Here is a 21,950-nt window from a genome sequence, read left to right on the forward strand (position 1 = left end):
GGAAGGGAAGGGAAGGGAAGGGAAGGGAAGGGAAGGGAAGGGAAGGGAAGGGAAGGGAAGGGAAGGGAAGGGAAGGGAAGGGAAGGGAAGGGAAGGGAAGGGAAGGGAAGGGAAGGGAAGGGAAGGGAAGGGAAGGGAAGGGAAGGGAAGGGAAGGGAAGGGAAGGGAAGGGAAGGGAAGGGAAGGGAAGGGAAGGGAAGGGAAGGACATGTCATAAGTGAAATTTCTTCAAAAGACAGAGATTTCTCTTCTTATGCAATTAAATAACTGTACAGTGCTGATCTATGACAAACATGCAGATCACAATCATTCATTCCCAACATGTACAACCAGCAGCAGCTTCTCTGCATGCTAGTAGCTCATTAGATGAAAAAGTTATAACACATAAACCACAGGCAAAAGTGTCATGTCGCACCCACACCTAAGTGAACCACTCATACATCTTTGGGGTAACTAAAAATCTACATTGGTCAATGTTTTTTCAGAGGTACCTTTGTTTATTTTTACACAAAAAACAGTCTATCAGGTGATGAGTTTAAAAGAAGTGGAACAAAACATGGTAAAATGAATTTCTGCATCTCTTTGAAGATGTGAAACTCTGTGTAAGAGATGTAAAGTTTTAATTGAGGTAATCAGCTGGAGATTGTCACCCAAAATAGCTGTCATAGACTATATTTACAGATGTAGTAAACTCCTGAATCTGATTTGAAGGCACTAGATTTTTGTGGGTTTACTGAAGATGAAAGGCTTTCAGAATGAACTGCATGACAAATAACATTAGCAGAGCTCTCAAACCCATCACTCTATGTAATTATTGGAATTATTATTTTCACATAAATTTTCAAAAAAAAAAAAAGTTTGCCCTTTTCATCATTGTCAGTCCTTCACAAATTGATTCAAAGATGTGGAAATATATTTGTGATTCATGAACCTCCTTACTTCATTTAGACTTTGATTTGACAGTTTTCATTTTGTGTGCATCAGTCCTATGCATTTTTAGCAATTTGTATGGATAACGCACACAAGCAGATGAATGAAACCATTCCTATTTCTATCTGGGGATAGTGAGATGGAAATGAGTAACAGGTATTCTGGTTCACACATTAAAAACAATCTCCTTCACATTCAAATACAGATGTTTGTAGCAACTAAGGTAAAAAACAAGTTTCAAATATTTATGTAAAACAAATATTGCTCCTACAACTGTTGGATAATAATACACGAAGAAAAGAAAGCTAAATGGGACAGCTGCTGAGAGCTACCTTTGCCTCACGTAAGCCCTTGACAAAATCCCAGTGGTGCCAGAAGCCCACACTGGCTGCAGCATTCCACTGACCAAGCATGGGAAAGTGCTGTTACAAACAAGTTATCAATCTCCTTCTGTTCCCAAAATCTCTGTTCTGAGGCTTTCTAGCTTAACTATGCAACTAGTTAGAATGAGTTCAAGTGGTTTAACTCTCTGTAGTCCCCAGAGCTGCTGTCTTCTCTGCTGATAGCTGTTGTTTAACCCTCTGTTTCATCAGCTGGGTATTCTCACCTTGGAACAGAAAATTTCAGGTGTACAGTGCACATGAAGTGTTTGTAACTTTTATATTAGTAAGAACATTTAAATATTATTCAGGACTATAATACGCTTTTCAAGCTATAAGTATTAGCAGTGCTGTGTAAACAGGAAAACATAATTTTTTGATAGCTTCCTACCAACACTGTTTTCTCTTTTGCATGTATGTACAAGTTGATTGTCAGGAAACTTCAAGATTCTGCATGTGTTTATTAAAATACCACTTCTGTGACAGTATAAACCACTGTTAGATAGCAAAGATGCCTGGGATAGATTCAACATACCTACAGAGGACCAAAAGCTGTGTATATGTGGCAGAGGCAGAATGATCACGTGTCCTGCTCTGATGCACACTACAGTTCCCACACTACATCCCTTGTTGCTCTGCTCAGTGGCGTAGCTAAAATCCACAGTCCATGTTGCAGTTTTACATGAATGAACAATTTTAGAGAAAGTAAAGCAAAGCTGAGATGAAAGTGCAAATTTCTTGACAGTAAGAAGTTGCATTTTTGGTAAAGACTTTTTGTGGTTTCAAAAAGGAGCTGAAATGAAAAGTTTTGTTATTATTATTGTTATTACTTACTAAGTGTAAAATCATGGTTCATTATGTACCAGTTGTGTTTGGTGAAAATCCTGTCCTCCTCAAACTCAGTTTGACAACTGGTATTCCTTCACTGGAAAGGTTTATTCATTTGTCTGTTGCTTTCAGCTACTAATTACTGCTAATGAGGTTGCCTTTGTTAAGTTTTCAGTAGGGCAGAAGTACAAACTACTCCAAAACATGCAGTTCTGGAAAAATGCTGGCAACTTTTCCAATCTGCTTTCCTAACCTACCATGGTCAGTGTCCAATTCCTCTCCTGAGCTGTTTCAGCTGTTTGAATCTGGCAGACAAGTGAACAGAACAAGTGGCTAAGGATCGAGATGCTCTGTGTTCCTGGCAGGACTTATAGTTCACATTGCTGAGTGAGTTTCCTCTGTGAAATGATGCTAATATTTACTTATCTCAAAAAGCTAAGGTTTGTAGGTTTTGTTATCAATAGTCTCAAATCACTGTGTTGTAGATAGCACGATTCCATCTACTTTGCTTTTACAAAGAAAGTCTGTGACGGCATCTACATCCTCATTTCTGTGGGGCCAAAGGTAACTGCAATAGACAGAGGGAAACTCTGCAGCCAGCCTGTGCTGGGAAGGGGAATGCAGATGTGGGATGACTGCAACCCCTCCTGTACCCTGCATGCCCTTAAACCTGTACTCATAAATGTTAGTACTTAAATGAAATAAGACAGAAATAGTGTATTTCCTATCCCTCTTTGACTACTTTGTTGAAGAAAATCAGCACTCCTCCTACACAGTATAAGTGCTGAAGGAGTCAACATAAAATCACTTCCAATTCTGGGCATTTCTCCAAAATGTTATACATTCAGCTTCCCATAATTGCTGAATGGCAATCCAGAGTGATCAATAAAACTGCCACATGTAACCCAGCAGTTAGGCGAGGGGGCTGTAAAATGGAAGGAGTGTTATTTGGAGCAGCAACAGCCTTGTTTGTACTATTCTATGGAAGAAACCCTGTACAGTCTTTTCTAAAATAGCTACTTGAAGCCAGAAATCCATTTTTAGGGACCCAGATATATAGTTAAATAATTAGAGGCAATGACTAACTTCTAACAGATCAGTGTAGGATGTTGAACGGTTGTGAAAATCAAGCCAAATATTATGTAACAAAAGGGTTATAGTGGGGTTTTCCAAAGCCTTTGTGTGTGTGTGTATGTGTGTGTCTGTGAGAAGCACAAATCCCTGTGAAATGAGATTTTTTTTTCTCCTCATTCACTTCTATACTTTGAAAATCTTTTCCTAGTGTGCGAGCTAAACTGGAAGGTTCCATTTTGAAAAGCATTGGTCTACAGTAATCTGAAAGCTGAGAAAGTTAAAGGTAACAGCTGAGGAAGGGCAAAGTTATGATTTCAGTAGCATTTATAATGCAAGTCCCTTGTCCTTGCAAGGCTTTCTTCACTCCAGATAGAAACAGATGCTGCAAAATCCTGATCCATTACGGGGGATAGCTGTGATTGTGGAGGATCTCATGGTGCACTCTTGCTTTTCAATGGTTATAACATCAAACAGTTACAATTTCTCCTGATTTTTCTTCAAGTGTGGCTGTGTCTTTGAGGGACAGTTTGGTAAATTCTGCTGGGTGTGAGACTCGAAGGGAAATGAAACATTCAGGGAATGGGAACATCCAGCCGAGGAACTGTAAATGCTTAGGATAAGCTTGGATTGCCCACATGATGGTCAGACTATACAGCACAGTTTTGGGAATGAGGGATGGCATTGTGTCATCACAAGAGGAGTGTTTGAAAGATGCAGAAGCCAAGATGCAGGCAGCTCCCCTGTCTGTGAGAGTTCACTTCATCTTGCCAGTCATGTTGTGGGAAGCGCAGAGAAGAGGTCCCAAACCATCGGTCTCACCTGGTTTTCACTGCTTCTTGACAGAAGTAAGAGCTCATGGCTTCTCCTTTCTTCTTGACTCCAGAGGAAAAATAGTGGGTATTGCCTAACAGTACCACCACCCCAGCGGATGTCCATGGTGAGAGCCATCCCTCTGTTTTCTGCACTTATTTTCTTACTGAACATTTTCCTGCCTGAATCTCGGATTGCAACAAATGTGCATTTCAGCAGCTGGTGTCTGTTGTGGTTTGTTTTCTCTTTTTGTCGGCCTGATATTCAAGATTTTGTTTCCCTCCCTGTTTTTTTTTTGTTTGTTTTTGTTTTTCCCAGGTCAAAGTGATTCAGTGCAGGTTTGCAGCATGTTCTGGCTGTGAACACAAACGCTTTGAAGCTGATGGCTCCAGTTGCAGTTGTATCTCAGTTATGCTGAGGTTCAGCTCACAGTGTTTGCCTTGAAAAGTGAAACCAGGTAGGTATTCCTGTTTTCATGTTTTGCTACAAACTCCACCACAGGCCAAGGTCACTGAAAGGTTGGGCAACCTCCATAGCCTGTAAGCAATCCCATGTTTACTGCTTTTCAGCGGCTTTTCAATACTTTCATATGACGCCTTGGCACAGGTTCATTAAACTTTGATAAATTTATGACTTGGCTTTGAACTTTTCCTTCCATTCGGACTTTAAAAAGCGATATACATTGCTCATTGTATTTAAACCAACATGGAGTGAAGCCTGTGGTAAAAATTGTGCCTTACATAGAAAACCCTGGGCCACACCCTTCCAGACTGTAGTATGTAACATTAATCTGCACGCGTGGTAGGCAGTAAAGGCCAGCACACACCCAACTTTCCTGCAGGTATTTTAGTGGAGAGAAACCAGCTTTGTGGACCATCAGAAACCCCTGGCTGATGCTGTGCAGGGAAGATTGTGGCAGGGAGCTGCTGCAGGGGTCGGGGAGGAAGCGGCTCCACCAGGCTGGGCTGCGGGGCAGCAGGTTTCCAGCTCTCCTCTGCAGCATGCAGCTCTCCTGGCTGCTCTTTTACAAGTGGCTGTCATATTGCACACTTAACAGCAAACAAAAGGCTGCTTCTTGGTCTGTGATGCACCAAGGAAAATCCCTAGTGACACTGCAACTTTTTCACCCCCAAAATTACAAGAAGGTGTAAATTCAGAGCGTGGTGTTCTGCACCAGGCCTGGGTGCAGGACCCCATGAGATGGGTGAGCCCTCCCACTGCAGGTCGCCCTGCCCTGCTTGTGCTGCCCTGCGGGTGCTGAAAGCTCCTCTCCATCTCTCCCCGTGCACTACAATTTCCAGCCCTCCTTTTGCTTTTGCTCCTCTACTCCTTCCAAATAGGCAACATCTCTAACCACAGTGCTGAAATCAGAAACAATGATTTACCTGAAATCTTGGAGTTAGGTCAGAATAATGACCCTTGCTTTGTTCATTGGAACCACTTTAGGTAATGTGTAATGAAATCTACTTCTTCTTAATTACGATGACATCCGTTGTTTCTACCCAGGTAGAAAGACCAAGCAGCTGGGCTATTAACTATACCATGGACACAAGCCAAGGTATGTAACAGTCCCATCAGATTAAGCAGTTAGAGTCTCAATCTACACCATGTTTGCACTCTCTCATCCCTTTTATCAGATTAAGTCCTGAGCTCAGGGAAGTAATGACTCCAAAACAGAGTCAGGTAAGACCCTGGCCATATAGTTCAGAAGGTGACAACAGGAGATGCAGTAGGTAAAATGACAGTTGTGATCCAGGATGTGTAAACTGTAGAACATGGAGAACCTCAGTGATGATAATAACCCTGCATACAGAGATAAGTGAGACTCCTGGTAGAGTATTGTGAACAGTTTTGAAAACTCATAAAAAGCGGAAGGAAAATTTGGTATCGGGAAGACATATCTTACTGAGCAATAAGTTTTATTTTGCTTGTTCAAAAATATGATAAAATGATAATTTCTTGGTTGACTACAGTTATCAGCATGGAAAAGGATTTCTGATAATACTTGGATCTTAATTTTTGTAAACAACAGATTCACTCACTAGGGGTTGGGTTTAGACAAATTTACACATACCTCTTGAGCAGCCAGGACAGCTGATATCAGGTGTGCAGTAGCTTCTTCAACCGGTTCAAGTCTTTAGAAAACCAAATGTAACAGGTCAGAAATAAACCTGACAGATGAGAGAGTGACATTCTTTAGACTGCAGGGCAGACCACGTCATCCTAACAGCCTGTTCTGCCCTGAAAAATCTCAGGTAATGTTTACGGTATGCAGTGAAGCACAGGATAGAGACACCTGAGCTTGATCAAAGAGTGAACCACACTGATGATAGAATTGTGTTGACACAGAGTCTATCTAAGCTCACCCCTCGTTATGGTAAATTAGGTGGATCAGAACTGTATGCTAATAATGCTACATAGCTTCCTGCTTTCCTAGCTACAGCTTATGGTATTTGAGATGGTGCCTGTACCTGTAATCTTTGTTGGACTGTGCACTGAGAATATTGCTGTGCCTGAGAAATCAGCTTTCTAATTACATTGAAAGCTCAGCAAATTTGAGAGCAATTTTTTTTAGCTGTAACCTTCACTCATTTCTTCACTTTAGCTAGGATGAAATATCCACTGAATTAGATTATCTTTTGTCATATATATTCTAAGTATTTGTATGACGCAACTGCCTTTGTTTTTTTTGGGTCTTTCAACTGATTTGCCCCAGTGTATACCAGAGGAGAGCTGGGCAGGTTTTAGTTCCATGCTGCTACTCATTAGAAACTACACTAACTACACTGCTACAGCAATTCTTCAAAAAGAATTGCCATGGGAAGAAACAGTAGGATGTCAAACAGTGTTCTGCTGTGCCCTGTAGTGCTGCTGCTGCTCAACCCTCCCATCAGGCAGACAACACATTCTAGGTTTCAGTACTATGCCACCTTTCTATTTTTTTTTTTTCACAGACTGATTTAATCCTCCAGAGGGGAAAAAAAAGACTAATCATATTCAGTTTGGGGTTTTAGCCTACTTTGATCTGCATGGATGACAAGCAATTTAAGAATGAAACAAAAAATATGAAACAGATAAGAACCTTTCCCTTGGGGTGAACTAGGTAGACAGCAGATCTGCATTAGCTTAGTAGCTCATCTGTTTTATTTACTTGGTTGAGGAGTGTTCTTTGTGTTCTCTCCCAGGAAAAAACACTGCATATTTGCCTTGTGGTACTGGCTGTTGCACCCTGCTTTTGGGGCAAGCAGGAGGGAAAAGTGTGATTATTATTTGTCTTTGAATATAGTATGGGGGATAATCTTTCAGCTTAATCACATATTTTCCCGTGGTTTTCTGGCATGAAGTGTCTCAATGCAATGATACTTCAAAAATTACTCATAGTTAAATTGTTGAGATGACAGCTATAATTCATTTTGAACAGATAAACACCTCAATGCACAGAATTCATGCCAAACCGAATCACATCTTGGTTACCTAAATTATATATATTTTTGTTACCTTTGATAGTGTATGTTTGCAGTATGGTTCTTTTGATTGCAATTTCATTTTCTTGTGTGTGTGTTTTTATTTTCTTTCTCTTTTTTTTTTTTTTTTTCCAGTTACTCTATGTAGGTTTCATGCCAGGAAAGTGATTTTAAAATATAATTAAATTTAAATATATTTAAATGATTTCTCTATTTTTGACCTTTTGTTATCTAATGCCTATCTGCTTACACATTTTAAATGTTATGTGTTTGTTTTTTTTTAAATACTCCTTAAAAATATGTTGATGAGTTCATCTTTATGGATTAAGCTGCATTCAACAGCAGGTCATTTTAAGCAATACATTCTGTTATCGCTATGGCTAATGGTCAGTATGACTATGGCTGGTTTTTCAATGCTGCTCAATAATGCACTGCATGGGCTGGGCAGCGGGCATCAGCTGGTGTAGAAGGAAGGTAAGAGTAATAGAATTATTGAGGTTAGAAAAGACCTCCAAGATCATCTGTTCCAACCGTCTCCCATCACCCACTAAACCATGCCCCTAAGCACCACGTCCAACCTTTCCGTAAACACCCCCAAGGGACAGTGACAGCACCTCCTCCCTGGGCAACCTGTTCCAGTGCCTGAATGCTCTTTCTGAGAAGAAATGTCTCCTCATTTCCAACCTGAACCTCCCTTGGCACAACTTGAGACCATTCCCTCTTGCCCTATCGCTGGTTATCTGTGAGAAGAGGCCCCAGCTCCCCATTCCCTAACACCCAGTATGACCCTCCCCTGTCCCAGCTCCATGCCGTTCCCGTGGGTCCTGTCGCTGTCCCCAGAGAGCAGAGCTCAGCGCCTGCCCCTCCGCTCCCCTCGTGAGAGAGCTGCAGGCCGCCATGAGACCTCCCCTCAGCCTGCTCTGCTCCGCGCTGAACAAACCAAGGCACCTCAGCCGCTCCTCATACATCTTGTCCTCCAGATCCTTCATCATTTTTGTAGCCCTCCTTTCAACATTCTCTAATAGTTTTATGTCCTTCTTATATTGTGGCACCGAAGGCTGCACACAGTGCTGGAGGTGAGGCTGCACCAGCGCAGAGCAGAGCAGGACAATCCCTTTCCCTGACCGACTAGCAATGCCGTGCCTGATGCACCCCAGGGTGCGGTTGTCCCTCCTGGCTACCAGGGCACACTTGTTCAACTCATGTTCAACTTGCTGTTGACAAGAACATTCAGATCCCTTTCTGCAGGGCTGCTCTCTGGCCTCTTGCCCCCCAACCTGTACGTATAGCTAGGGTTGTCCTGTCCTACGTCCAGAATCCAGCACTTGCTCCTGTTAAACTTCATATTGTTGGTGACTGCCCAGCTCTCTCATTTGTCAAGATCTCTCAGCAAGACCTCTCTAACCTTGAGGGAGTCAACTGCTCCTTCCAATGTAGTGTTGTCTGCAGACTTACCTCCTATGAATTCAAGTCTTGCATCCAGGTCATTTATGAAAGCATTAATGAGAACTGGCCCTAAAATGAAGCCCTGTGGAACCCCACTGGTGACTGGTTGCCAGCCCCATGTAACCCCATTTATTAGAACCCTGTGAGTCTGACTTGTCTATTGCTGTATTTGCAGCAATACTTGCTCTATTGCTATATTTGGAACATAAGAAAAAAAAATCATCTCTTATAGCCAGTCTTGTAGTTTAGGGGGCTGAACTCATATAATTTGAATGCCAGAAGCGCACACCGAACCCCCGTTTTAGCCTCCACACAGCAATATTTTTCTAACTTTTCCTTATTCTTCTCTCAGTGTAACAGGATTCCTTGTTAATGTGGCACCAATTTATAAGTTAGTCCTCAAGTAGGAAATGTAAAGCAGTAATTGCAAGTATCAAAATCTCAAAGACAAAGGAAGTTCAAAGAAGGGGTGAACATATTCTGTTCTCTGTTACACATGGCTCCTTTCTTTGGGACAATGCGTCAATGAACTATATACCTTCCACCCTGCATTGCTCATTGTGTTCCTCAGCCCAAAGTAATTTGGTGAGGGGGGAAGCAAAATATTCTCCAAAGTAACTACATTCAATTTCAAGATTTTATTCTTTTTCACTTTCACCAGAGATGGTTTCTTACACACACACATATGCACATACACACTTTCTCTCTTTGAGGCTTCAAGTTATGTTTGTCCATGGTGATGCTGCCTTAAGCAATAGCAACTTCTACATGCTTCTGCTCCTGGGCTAGCAAAATAAGAATCGTAGGAGCCTGAGGCTAAAGAGAAGTCCATCAGCTGACGAGCTAATGAGAGATGGCTCCACTGCAAGAAGATACAAGGAACCAAGTTCTCATGGCAGGTGAGAGTGAGAAATGTGAGGAAGAAAGAAAAAAATCTGAATTCTTTTTTAAGTGGAAAAACAGCTCACAGCTGAAGGTAGCTGGAAGATTTCTGTTTCTCAGCATATCTGGGTAAAAAAAAAATAAATCTAAGTATAAATTATGCTTGAGTATATATATAATATATGTTCTAACAACATTCTGCTTTCTTGTTTCAGCTTTGCCAAACTCTTTCCTAACAACAACAACAAAATAATAATAACCATGTTTTAGTCTTAGGCACCAATCTGTATCTGTAACTTACAAATATGGTTATAAACATCTCAAATTCCCGTGTACTGAATTTTATAAATTTTGTTTCAGAGATGAATGAATCCACCAATTTCGTTTTGTCAATAATCTATAGAAACATCCTACAGCAGATTTTTAAAGGGTGTTGAAGCCTTAATTAAGGCAGTTTGGAAGCATTAAAATTATGCACAGATGTAAATATTGTATTGAAGGAGGGTGGACCTAAACGGTGTTAAGAATCTGTCTTGAATAAGCACTTGTGGCCCATAGAAGGGAAAAGAGATTGTGCCATCCTCTCCTTCAGCCTCTCACCTCCCTGAGGAGCAGGGCAGAGCAGGTCAGGTCAGGTCAGGCGGAAGGACCAGCACCCTTGTTCTGTAATATATAGAACCCTCACCCCCTGCCACACCATGGAGAGAGACAAGAAGCCCAACAGTTTCTGACAAATCTGGTTCACAAATTTACCCATAGATATATGACCAGGAAACACCGAGTTCCTCAAACACAAGGATGCCCGTATCTTCCAAGTGTCACTGTCAATGTGAACTGTCTACACACTGGGATGTCTGAGAACGTGCTTCACTGGGCTTCCACAAGTGCCACAATCTCCCTGAACTGGCTTGTTTGAAGAGGATAGATGGTAGAATGATATCTACCATCTTCATCTTACTAAACAGGTAGTGGTGGCAGACTTAATTCTAGAGTATGTACAGAGGCCTTTTCCTTTTTTTTTTTTTTTTTTGGAGACAAAACAGAATTGAAACAGACTTTTGTGTCCAAAGGGTAATCAAAAAAACAAGTGAACAAACTGTGTAAGAAGTGAACGAAGTGTTAATTTGTAAATTACTTTCTTGATCAGTCATAATCAACAGATGAAATGTAAGCAATAACCCAAGAGGGTACCAGGTCATGTGGAACAGTCAACGGGAAGTGCTGAGGAGCTGACACACCACATGGACAGCACGTAGCTGTGAACCACAGTGCACTGAAAAACTTGCTTTCCCCAACTGGTGGGTTGTAACCTGGATTTTGCTCATGGCTAAAAATGTCAGAAGGCTCATAATAACTCAGAAGCTCCAAGCAAAGTGTTGGGACCAACAAAGGTTGGCACACCACTGAAGGACTAGTATGTTTTTTGCTGTACCATCAGAAATCTTACCTGTTTAAACTGTCATTGTTGAGCAATGTGCTTTTGATAGATGTATTAACCTGATCTATCAGCTTTCCAGAGGTCCTAAGACTTTAAATAAAAAATAGACAAATGTATCCCTTTGGTCAAATTTGAAGCTTAGATTCAGAAAAATGTATTTTTCTTTTTTATGGAACCCTGAATAAGGAGGCAGATGCAGAGTAAATTTATAGCAAGATTAATCCAGTCTCCTTTCAGCCTCACCTGAGTACTAACACTTCAGCAACCTTAAAATTTGGACTCGCACAAATTTGATTTCCTATCTCCAGCATATTAGAGGAAGACAACAAAGTGAGACTGATGGACTCAAGTACCTCTTAGAAATCAAATAACTTTTGAAGCAGAGACCCAGAAGTAAAACAAAATGTACTTTTGCTTCTAGATTTTTCTTTATACTATTTTTTTTCTTTTCATTGTGGTCCCTCATTTCCCCACCCAGACAAAATGCAGCTATGACAACATGGAAATCCCCTTAGCAGCGCAGCTCTGATAGTAAGATTGTTCAAGGCTCAGCCAAAATATTATTTCTGAAGAGTCTTTTTCTTTTACTTTGCTTCATCTGAAACAGGAAAAAAGAAAAAAAATGATCAAAGTGATAGCCCACTCAATTATAAACAAGAAAAATTTAAAGTGAGAAGGTGTAATTTCCGGATAACAATAAGTTTGCATGGAAGAGCCCTCCTTTATTGATGTTTCTGGCTGAAAATGCAGTAGAAATTACCTTGAGGGTTTCTAGAGTAATATGATATTGAATATTACTAAGCCAGGTGATGAAATCCTGAAATAAACTTTTCTAATGAGATAGGGTAGGCCACAGGGACATGAAGTCACTGAGACCCAATCTCTTTGATTCACATTTGGGGTCAATGAGCTTGGAGTCAAGTACAGGAAACTCAGGAGGGAGAGATGAGGGGCTAACTACTCCTAAAGTCCTGCCAGCTGACAAAGTCCCCTGAAAGAGGGTATTTCTTGAAAGAGATATTGTATGAATGGGGAAGTGCCCCAGATAATTTTTTAAGGCCATCCTGAGCAGGGTCTGGTCAGGCCAAGGTGCTGCCATGTCCATTGCATTTGGATAGTTCCCTCCCATGTCCATGAGCGGGATGTATCATGGAGGTCTGCCAAGCAGATGTCTACCCCTATTTCAGCTTGGTTTTTTTTGTGCCATGGAGATAAACAAATATATTTAGAGGCTTAGATTTTGTCTTTTGAAAGTCTGTGTTAGGATGAGATGAATCGTGCTATCCGCCAAGTATACAGGGGGAAAGTCTGAGAAGCTCTAGCATAGAATATACACTGCAAATACCTACATTTTGTCAGGTGAAGGGTCCCATCCCAGGAAGGGACTTGATACAGGAGTGGGAAATTTCCAGCTTCCAGGCAGCCCCGCTGAGCTCTCATGGAAAGGGGGCTATTTCCTCCTATTAAAATAGTGTGGGGGAGCCCAGAAGCACCCCCTTGGGTATCCACTGCCCCTGGTCAGGGCAGAGAGTGCCGCTGGCGAAGAGCCCCCAGCTCCCTGCCGGGAAGGACACTGTTCTAGAGAGGAGGGCTGAGCTTTCATAGTTCTGTTGAGTGGTTTCTTTCCTTGCAAACAAAAAAGTCACTGTGGCTTGCATGTTGTATCTTTTTATAGTGTCACCACTTTTCTGCTTGCTCGGGCATTGTTACCAACTTTGCCCTCAGTTTCCTTTACGCCTGCAACATGCAGCTTTCTTGGTGCAGCCAGTGCTATGCAGGAGCTTGCTCTCCTCTCTCAGGTCTTCTGCTCGCTTGTAGTTACCCACATCAGTCAGCTGTGTGCATGGCCCTGCATTACGCTCTGGTGTGCGTTGGTGTATGCAGCCACAGAAAGTGTGCATAGGAAATATTTAACACCTCTTTATCATCCTTTTTCTGCCTCTGCTTTGTCCACAGAATGAAGAAAAAAAAAAAAAAAAAAAGTGAGACATACCACTTTGTTCTCAGGAGCCGGGTTTTGCAGGATTAGTCCTGTAAATCACAACTTTTCTGGGTCGGCATTGTCTTATCTGGGACTTGTGTGATGCCAACACTTAAAGAATAAAAAGCAGCAATTGCACTTAACTTTTCATAGCTGGAAGACTTTTTTCTTTCTTGGAAATGTGTACCTGCGTTGAGAGGAAAATAGATGTGGGGACAGAACCATTTCCTCAGGAAAATCAGCAGCAAAAATACCACTAGCCCTGACAGGAGCATGGTCCAAGAAACTTTTGCATCCAACCCACTGGACTTGACCAGATTCAGCCCAACGAGTTCAATGGGCCTGATCCAGAAGGTCCTTAGTTTTGAAGTGGGAAGCGCGTTTCAAAGTAAAAGCTCTGCAAATATCTTCTCTCTGGCTTCCTGCTCTCTGCCACTAGTCATCCTTGCCAGCATGTTTACACTTCCCCTCGCCTGCGGTTGTTTTATCAGGCAATGTGTTTGTTCTGCGTCTAGTATAAAGTAAGTGAGTAAGCGAGGGTTTCGCACACACAGGTCGTGCACACATGCAGTGTGCCCAGGATGACACGGACGAGTACAGTATTGAGCATTTTCGTCTTGTTTCTTCGTACCACTTTTGGGGAAAGTGGTTGCACTTCTGCAGATGGTGATGGTGAGTCATTTCATGTTCATCTTTCCACTCATGTATGATCTTGAAAACCTGAGCTAAGTGCTCCAAAATGCAACTGCTGGGTTAAATATGTTAAAGTTTTAGCCTCCAGTCTCTTTCTTCCAGTGCCAGTACCTGAGGTGTATGTGGAGCTGGTTTATCTATTTAATTCCCAAGTCTGCTGACCTTTCAATGTCCAAACTTGTCTGAAATGAGGAGGTGATTCCTGTATGCAGACAGCATGCAAGATCAGACCTGTTAATCTTTTCTTTTTGTATGTAGTGTTTGTGTGAGGAGTTATGCCTGTTTCACTCTTCTGCAGTCTAGGATCACTCTGACCTGCCATCAAAGGATGCCGAGGTTCTGACTTCTCTTGTTCTTGGCAGTTTCCTCCAAAGAAAATGTCTTAATATACGTCAAGTGGGGCCCAACTTGTTCCACTTCAAAAACAGAACTTTCTTTTTTTCCTTTAAACAGTTGTGAAAGTTATACCTGGGGATAGTCCTAGTGTCTTTCGTATCGTGGCTGAGGCAGCAACTCAACCATGGGCTTCTCACAGCCCATGACTAAGAGCATTCATCACTTACATGCCAAAAAATTATAAATTAATTCAACAGTTTAAATTCAGGCTTATTGCAGATTTCATTATCTTGTTTGGACAAGTGAAAATTATTTAGTTTCATCAAGATCAATAAGGTTGCAATCAATTTAGTCGCAATCAAAATCATAAAGAGCAATGATAAAAAACACCGTCTTTCAATCTGCTGTCCCTTTTCTCAAAAGGGAGCTGAAAAACTGCATTTACAGATTCAGTCTCAGATCTGTTTAACTCTTACTTGTCTAATATTAAGCAAACGGCTGTGACAGAGCTTGTTGCACAGTGTCTGAAGGACATGGACAGTCATTCGGTTACTGGTAGCTTTAGGGCACCAAAATTTCATCACTGAGGAGCAAAAGAGTTTTCTGGTTTGTAGGAAGATGATGTCTGCGTACCTATGCTGTCTCACAGATTTAATGGCTAGAAATCTCTTTTTCACGTAGTTATCATTTATTGTATAACATATATATATATATATATATACATATACACACATATGTAGCTAGGTAATACATGACAAGTTTTTGCGTTAGTGGAAAACAGAAAAGCTCAGAATTGCATCCACCAAACTTGGTTGTGTTTGTTTGTGGTTTTTTTTCTTCTTTTTTTTTTTTCTGTTTACCTTTTGTTTGTACAATTTGCAGCTGTTTAGAACCAGATTTTGCAAGCAGCTACAGTTGTAGGTGGTCAATACCAGTGATTTATAGCAGACATCACTGAAATGCTCAGGGCTTTCCAACAGCACATGGGAGGAGACCTTTCCTTTATTTCACCACTAGCTTCCAGTAAACCATAACTAATCCTTTGCTTAGAATTAAAGAAAAACAGATTCAGAAAATCCCCACTGAGCAATTACCAGCTTTTATGATTTCCTTATGAGTCATATGGGTTTGACCAACAAATTGAACATCATGATAGATGTTTGGATTTCTTTCTGCCTCTCAGAGTCACCCTGCTGCCTGACAAAGTGCCACCAGCCGATGCAGGCGTGATCTCATCCATGATTAGGTGCAGAGGAGAGGAGAAGCTCAGTGCAGCACTTGCCTTCATCTCCACCTCTTTGACGAGCGGCAGGCTGCCTCCTAAGCAGTGCCTCCCCAGCTCTGTCCCTGGCCTGACAGAGCAGTGGTGACCCCAAAAGTCCTAAGGGAGCTAAGGGTAAAACGATGCCATGGTAGCCATGAATGTGCAGGCAGCCACGGGCAGGAGCAGCAGGCAGCAGCACGCTGCAGGCTGCCATGGGCAGGACGGCCAACATCAGTGGCCCTCTTTCCCAGACTTGTTCGGTTTGTCCAATCCACATCAAAACTGTTGTGATGAAAACAACTCCCCTCTGAGCCAAATAAATCCTAAACCAAGATGATATGCTGTCTGCTGCCATCATCACTAGAGATTTTGCAGGGCTCTGGCCACAGAGCTGGTCACTTCATTGACTTTGCAAATTCTGTCAATGATCCTGCAGGCACTTACTAGTGCCTTCAGTTTCACACATTGTGGTTAGTCCTGGTGGCTTCAAAGCATAGCCTCTGCTAACACTCTTCTCTTGGTAAAGGCTCGTGAGACTCTTGCTGTGATTGAAAACATTCTGCTGGGTGTTGGCCAAACCCAAAGGATGACCATTTCTGTGAAAGACCTGCCGGGGCTGTAGCTGTGAGAGCAGTTTTTCTCCCTCTGGAATCACTCCATCTCAAGCCGTGCCTTGATTTCAGCAGAGCCAGGCTCAGGGGTCTGTCTGGTCTGAGCTTCTTGAGGAAAAACATTATAATCTTGTAAACTTCTAATTGTGCTTACAGCCCTTAGCTATGGGAGCCATGCTGGAGTCACCACAACCATTTATGCAGCAGATACATTCGTGTGTGGTGTTTCTGAAGTTTAGGGAAGAAGCGTGACTGGGGCCACACACGTATGTACATCAGATAAAAAGAATTTCTCAGTCCACAGAGGAACTGTACCAGGAAAAGCATTTCAAATTTGCATACTTAAGGCCATTCATGAGGCTTAATTATCATATATTCTATAGTTAGGGTGTTATTTCCGTGAATAAGGAACCATGTAATCAACAATGTGAAAGTACAAAGAGGTAACGTCAGCTTTCCTTCTACCCAGGCACCAAAGGTGAACTATGCTGGATAATCATTAAATGTATAAACTGCAAGACAAGACATTTTTCTTTCTTTTGATTTTGCAGTCAGCCTGACAGGGACTGACTTAAAATTTCAGTTGCTTTCCAGCAAAGCAGTAGCAGACAGCTGAGAAATTCTTTTTGATAGGCTATTTATTAATATGATGTTTATCAATTTTCTGTGTATATATATGATATTGTATATGTAAAGTTAATACATAGAAAAGACCAAGCGGTCTCTCTCTATTATATAAAGGAAGATTAACCATCCTAGTTCACAAGTTTTAATGCTGCCTTGAGGTAACTATGCGTATAAATAAACCAATCTCCTGGATCATTGTAGCTGAAGTCTTAGGGATGTGTAAAATGTGATATATATGTGCATGCGAGCTTTGGGTGTATCTAACTGTCTACAATATGGTAGGTTGGTGTGGTTTTTTTCATTTTATACAGATTCATTTCAGCTCACTTGTTATCCCCTGAATTTTGAATGTATGTGTATATACATACACACAAACATCCTTACCCTCAAATACATAATTATATGTAATATACATTTTTGTAGATACTTATCTGCCCCGATGGCTCAGGGCTGTGTTGGTCAAGACTTTTCCTCTGTGAAACTGCTGCAGGGCTTGTTCTGGAGTTGCACTAACCTCTGTGTCTCTCTCTAAAATGTGGTGGTCAGAGAGCACGGCGCACTACCTGTGCTGCACAGGTTGTCCCCTCAAACCGGCCACCTTGGTGGAAGATGCCCCATTTCTTCTTCCTTCAGGGAGATCCGAGCTCCCCTTGGGACAAGCAACACCAGACCTGCGGTGAGAAGGGAAGACCTGGAAATCCTTCCTAGCACTGGTTGCTCACAGTGGGAATGGGCACTTAATTTTGGCTCGGGGGATAGATCTGACTTCCGGAGCAGTGCAGCCTCAGATGCTCCTGTGTGAGGGAACCTGGGGGTGACACGCTTTTCTTGCATATTCATGCAATCACAAAACTCTCCCCTGCTTTCTCCATTCTGTTAAATCATGACTGTTTTGGATCTCCAGGTGTGCTCCCACTGCAGACAAGGTGTGGATCTCCCAGTACACTGGCAGAGTTGACTGGGGTCATGGGGCATCACCAGCAGGACTGTGAATCTGAGTGTCCAAGTGGCCGGTCACCCCTCAGTGATCTCAGCCACCTGGGCCACAGCAGAGATGACCATCATTTTCTCTGGGAGGGACTTTCCATTGGGAATGTCTCCATGGGCATTTCCCCACACTGTTTATGCAAGTACTTGAGTCACCAATATCCCCGGCGCAGCCCAGGACTTGTTCTTGCTGCAGCAGGCACACAGCATGGGAAGGGCACGTGGAGGAGTGGGTAGGAGGCAATTCAGTGGAGGATCAGGAATAGTCCCTGGACATAGGGGAGAGAGTTACACATCATCACAGCTACCCTTAACCACTGGTAGAAGGGGACAGAGGCGTTCCTGCCCTGAGAATCCGCTCAAGGGCTCGCAATATCCCTTTCACTGTGCTCTTGGCTACCGTGGGTGAAATTTCATGAAATTGGGCTGAATTAGCATTTTCTGGCAGAGAGGAGTCCTCTCAGAAGCATCAGTTTTTGTTTCACTGACCTCATACATGCCAAGTGTAGGACATGAGACATACGTTCTTAGTCAAATCATGATTGTTTTATGAGTCATCGAAGCAAATTTGCAGGAAGCTGTGTGTTCTGGCAGAATGTCTGAGCTTTCCCTCCTCAACCCAAAGTTGTGACATTTCAGAAAACTCTGCAATTCAGTCAAAATATGCTGTGGGGCTTAATTGCCTCATGACACCAGAATACTCTGGTTTTCCTAAAGTCACCCATATCATTTTTCAGCCTTCCCAGGAACCTGGGGACAGGTCAGACCTGCCCAGCATGGGCAGGGGCAGAGCAGGGGGAGGACAGCTGGTCCTGGTGCAGGAGCAACAACAGCAATGATGTGCAACCTTGGCTGTGGGTCTGCTGCTTCAGACTCAAAGGTATCTGATGTCCTTTCAGGCTGTCCTGAGCTGAAATTCCCACACAAATAAGTCCTGTTGAAACTAGCCCTTGCTCTTGAGCAGACGTTAGCCCTGAGCATCAGCCCCAAACACCTCTGGCAGTAACTGTGCACAGTATATCCCCCAGTGTGTGTTCCTGTGCTGTTTGTTTTCAGGAGTGTTTTGGTCCTTGACATGACTATTCTGCTTTACAACAGGCATCATGAATGTGTATTGCTCCCATTGCTCCCCTTTACGTGTCCAAGGATAGCAGCATTTTGTGGTTCCTAATAGGAAAACCTGTTTGAAAAAGTTCTGAGATGATTTCAGCCAGGGCAGGTCCTGATTTTTCTTGGTATAAAAATCATCCATAACTTTTAAAGTGAGAATTCCCCTGGCTCAAACATAGGAGGAATTAGAATTGGACTGCAGAGTGGACAATATATTTTATATATTTATATCTCACAGAGGTTTAAAGGACAACATTAGCACCCGTGTTTGCTCATGATTAACAGAATAGCACAGACATGGGGTGTCATGTCTGGCTGAACCATCTGTGATGCAAAATCATTTTATAGTTCACAGGCCGGTGATGCAGTATATATCCTTGTGCATGTTAAGTGGGTGGGCTTCATAGGCATGCATGGAGAGCAACCTTGAAAGGTGCAAGTGGCTTTTAATTTCATTTTGAACAAGCTTGCTTTGCTTCTTACAAAACAGGTAGGCTGATCCTCTTCCTTTTAGGCAACCACACAAAGAAACAACCTCCTTTACAATGGAGCTGCAGACTGAATACACACGCTGGTTTGCTTCAAGTACCATTGTGTGAATCTCTCCCTAGGGACCTTTGAAGATGACGAACCGGGCAACTTTGACGTTGACTGCTTCAGCCAGCTGGAATTTAAGGATTCCTACAGCAGCCTGACCTGCAATTTTACAGAGATGCCTCCTCACAACACTAACTATACCCTGGCTGTGTGGTAAGTGCTGTCAGTCTGTACTTTGGTAAACTTCTGGAAAGATAGATGCTAAAGAATGGTTAGTCACACTGCCAAATGCTGGGAAACAGGAGTGGAAAAGTGAGACTAAATTCTGTTTCAGAGCATTTTACCAGGTTTGAATACTATATTTAGCAAAGAAGAAGAGCTTACTGAAGCAGAATCTAACCCACAAGAAGAAAGAAAAATCAGATGGAAGGATCTACGAAGGGTATTATAATGTCTCCAATAGTCCTCATCTTGCTCCTGTTGCTCTGGAAACTCTGTTGTTTCTGGTGAAACTGAGCATAAGACGAAAGCATTTTTCCTTTAAATTAAATGATATTTTAAAAAACAAAACCAAAACCAAAAACAACAACAAAACAACAAGAACAAAACAAAACAAAAAGGAAGAAAAAAAAAAAAGAGTAAGAAAAAGCAAACCCAGACTTATCAAGTAAATAGTAGGAATGATTTTGAAGAGGCAGATCCTTTCCACTGTAAATTATTTCATGAGAAGTCTTATTTTCCACTGAAAAAGTCTTTATCTAGGTCAAGACAAAAGTTAAACTGTCTTTGCACACACAGACATGCAAAATACACACTAGAATGAGTATTCAAAACCCAAAAAATTACCAAACGTATCAGTCATCTCCACTTCTAATCAAGACCATGAAACACTTCCACCTTTCTTAAATACACCTAGATGAAGAAGCTCAGATTTTGTTTCTTTAGCATACTTCTGCTTTTTCCCTTTGCATGTTTTTCCTGAAACTGAAAGCACAGTGACAACCAGCAGAAGTCGTTTTTTTTTCTTTTTTGCATCTTACTATTCTAATCACTAATTAATTTTTTGCACCTAGTTCATTAGAATTTTTCTATTTTCATGGGGTTTATTTTGGATTTTGGCTGAAGTTTTATGACAGTCCTCAAACATAGCAATCACACAGATGGAAGAACACATAGATATGTTTCCACCTCTGAAAATTTATCATATGTCTCCCTGTATTGACCCTGTATTTGCTACCACTTCAGTCAGTAAGAAATTCCTCATTACCCTATTTTGCCCTATATTTAAAAATGGCAGCAGTAAGCTCATTTTAAAGATACAAAGGTTTTCTTAACACATGCATCTCAAATATATACATATATATATATATGTATATTTTTTTTTCTTGGAGAGCTCCTGGACTCCTACTGTGACTCACATCACTTGATTATTGTGCTCAAAGACCATGAGGAAAAACAATATCCGTCTTTTAATCTCTTCATTTACATGTTATTTTTTCTTATTTCGTATGGAGTCTTACTTCAGTTAATGTGAAATGAGCAAGCAGGATTTGCCCCTTATAGTTTTATAGTAAGACTGAGAAGAAACTAATGTGTCACTTTGCTCAACAGTACCAAAGAAGACAGCAATTATGTGTGTTTCGATATGGAGAAACGGGATGACGTGTATTTCTTACAATTCACTGATATACTCTCGAATAAAGATATTTGCATGGAATATGAGATAAAGAGAAGAGTCTGCAGGAGTCTGTTCGTCACTGACATTGGTAAGATATTGAACATTTTGTAGATTATAAAGGTATAGACATTAGCATGTGTGTGTGTGTGTGAATTGTCTGGAGCAACACCTAGAGGTCAATCTGGATAACACAGAGGAGATATAAAATAGTGTCCTAGGAAGGGATGGGGCCTGGATTTGCGTGTTGGTAGAGTGTGATGCTTCAAAGATAAAGATGACTAACTCCCATTAAAAATGTGCAGCTTAATACTGGCTTATTATAACACTGTTTGCCCAGACCTGGACCTAGAATGAATCACACAGGTGGTAAAAGCAGCTGTTCCTGGGCTTGGATGAACTGTCAAGCAGGGACATTTTGTTCATCTCTTACTAGGGCTTGCTCAGTTTCAGGGCTGACCAGCTGAACTCTAGCTGAACCTGGCAGCACACCAGAATCCCACGCAGGGACTGTGGGGTTGCAAGATCTCACTTTTTCACACCTTGCTTCTTGGTGGAGCCCATGGTCTGAACAAAGTGTTCAGGCATCCTGTGGTGCAGAAGAGACACCAAGAACCCATCAATGGGCTCATCAAAGCCATGCTAGGGACCTGCCTAAGTTAAGAAATAGGGAGCTCTGGGAAAGAGGGGCTCCTTAGGACTTACTCCTCTTGGGAGTTGGTCTCATTCCAGGGCTGCAGAGAAGCCCTTGTAGGGCAGCCCTGTTTTCTGCTCTGGTGCTGGATTGCTTTGCCTTCCTTTGGCAACAGTCACAGCAATATACTTCTCTTATAAAGCACTTCTGCCTCAGTCCAATAGTTTTTTTAATAATCTTACA

At 41.9% G+C, this 21,950-nt stretch overlaps 1 protein-coding gene across 1 annotated transcript in view; it reads left to right on the forward strand.

Moving 5' to 3' along the window:
• The window catches only part of IL7R (interleukin 7 receptor), a 51,819-nt gene that overhangs the window by 23,887 nt on the left and 5,982 nt on the right, over positions 1-21,950 (forward strand). The window contains exons 6-8 of the mRNA XM_050716359.1: positions 13,788-13,905; positions 19,473-19,611; positions 21,010-21,164. Coding sequence (XP_050572316.1) covers positions 13,788-13,905; positions 19,473-19,611; positions 21,010-21,164 — 412 coding nt within the window. The remainder of the gene's footprint in view (positions 1-13,787; positions 13,906-19,472; positions 19,612-21,009; positions 21,165-21,950) is intronic.

Source organism: Cygnus atratus, chromosome Z, assembly GCF_013377495.2.
Source record: "Cygnus atratus isolate AKBS03 ecotype Queensland, Australia chromosome Z, CAtr_DNAZoo_HiC_assembly, whole genome shotgun sequence".
NCBI classification, from domain to species: Eukaryota; Metazoa; Chordata; class Aves; order Anseriformes; family Anatidae; genus Cygnus; species Cygnus atratus.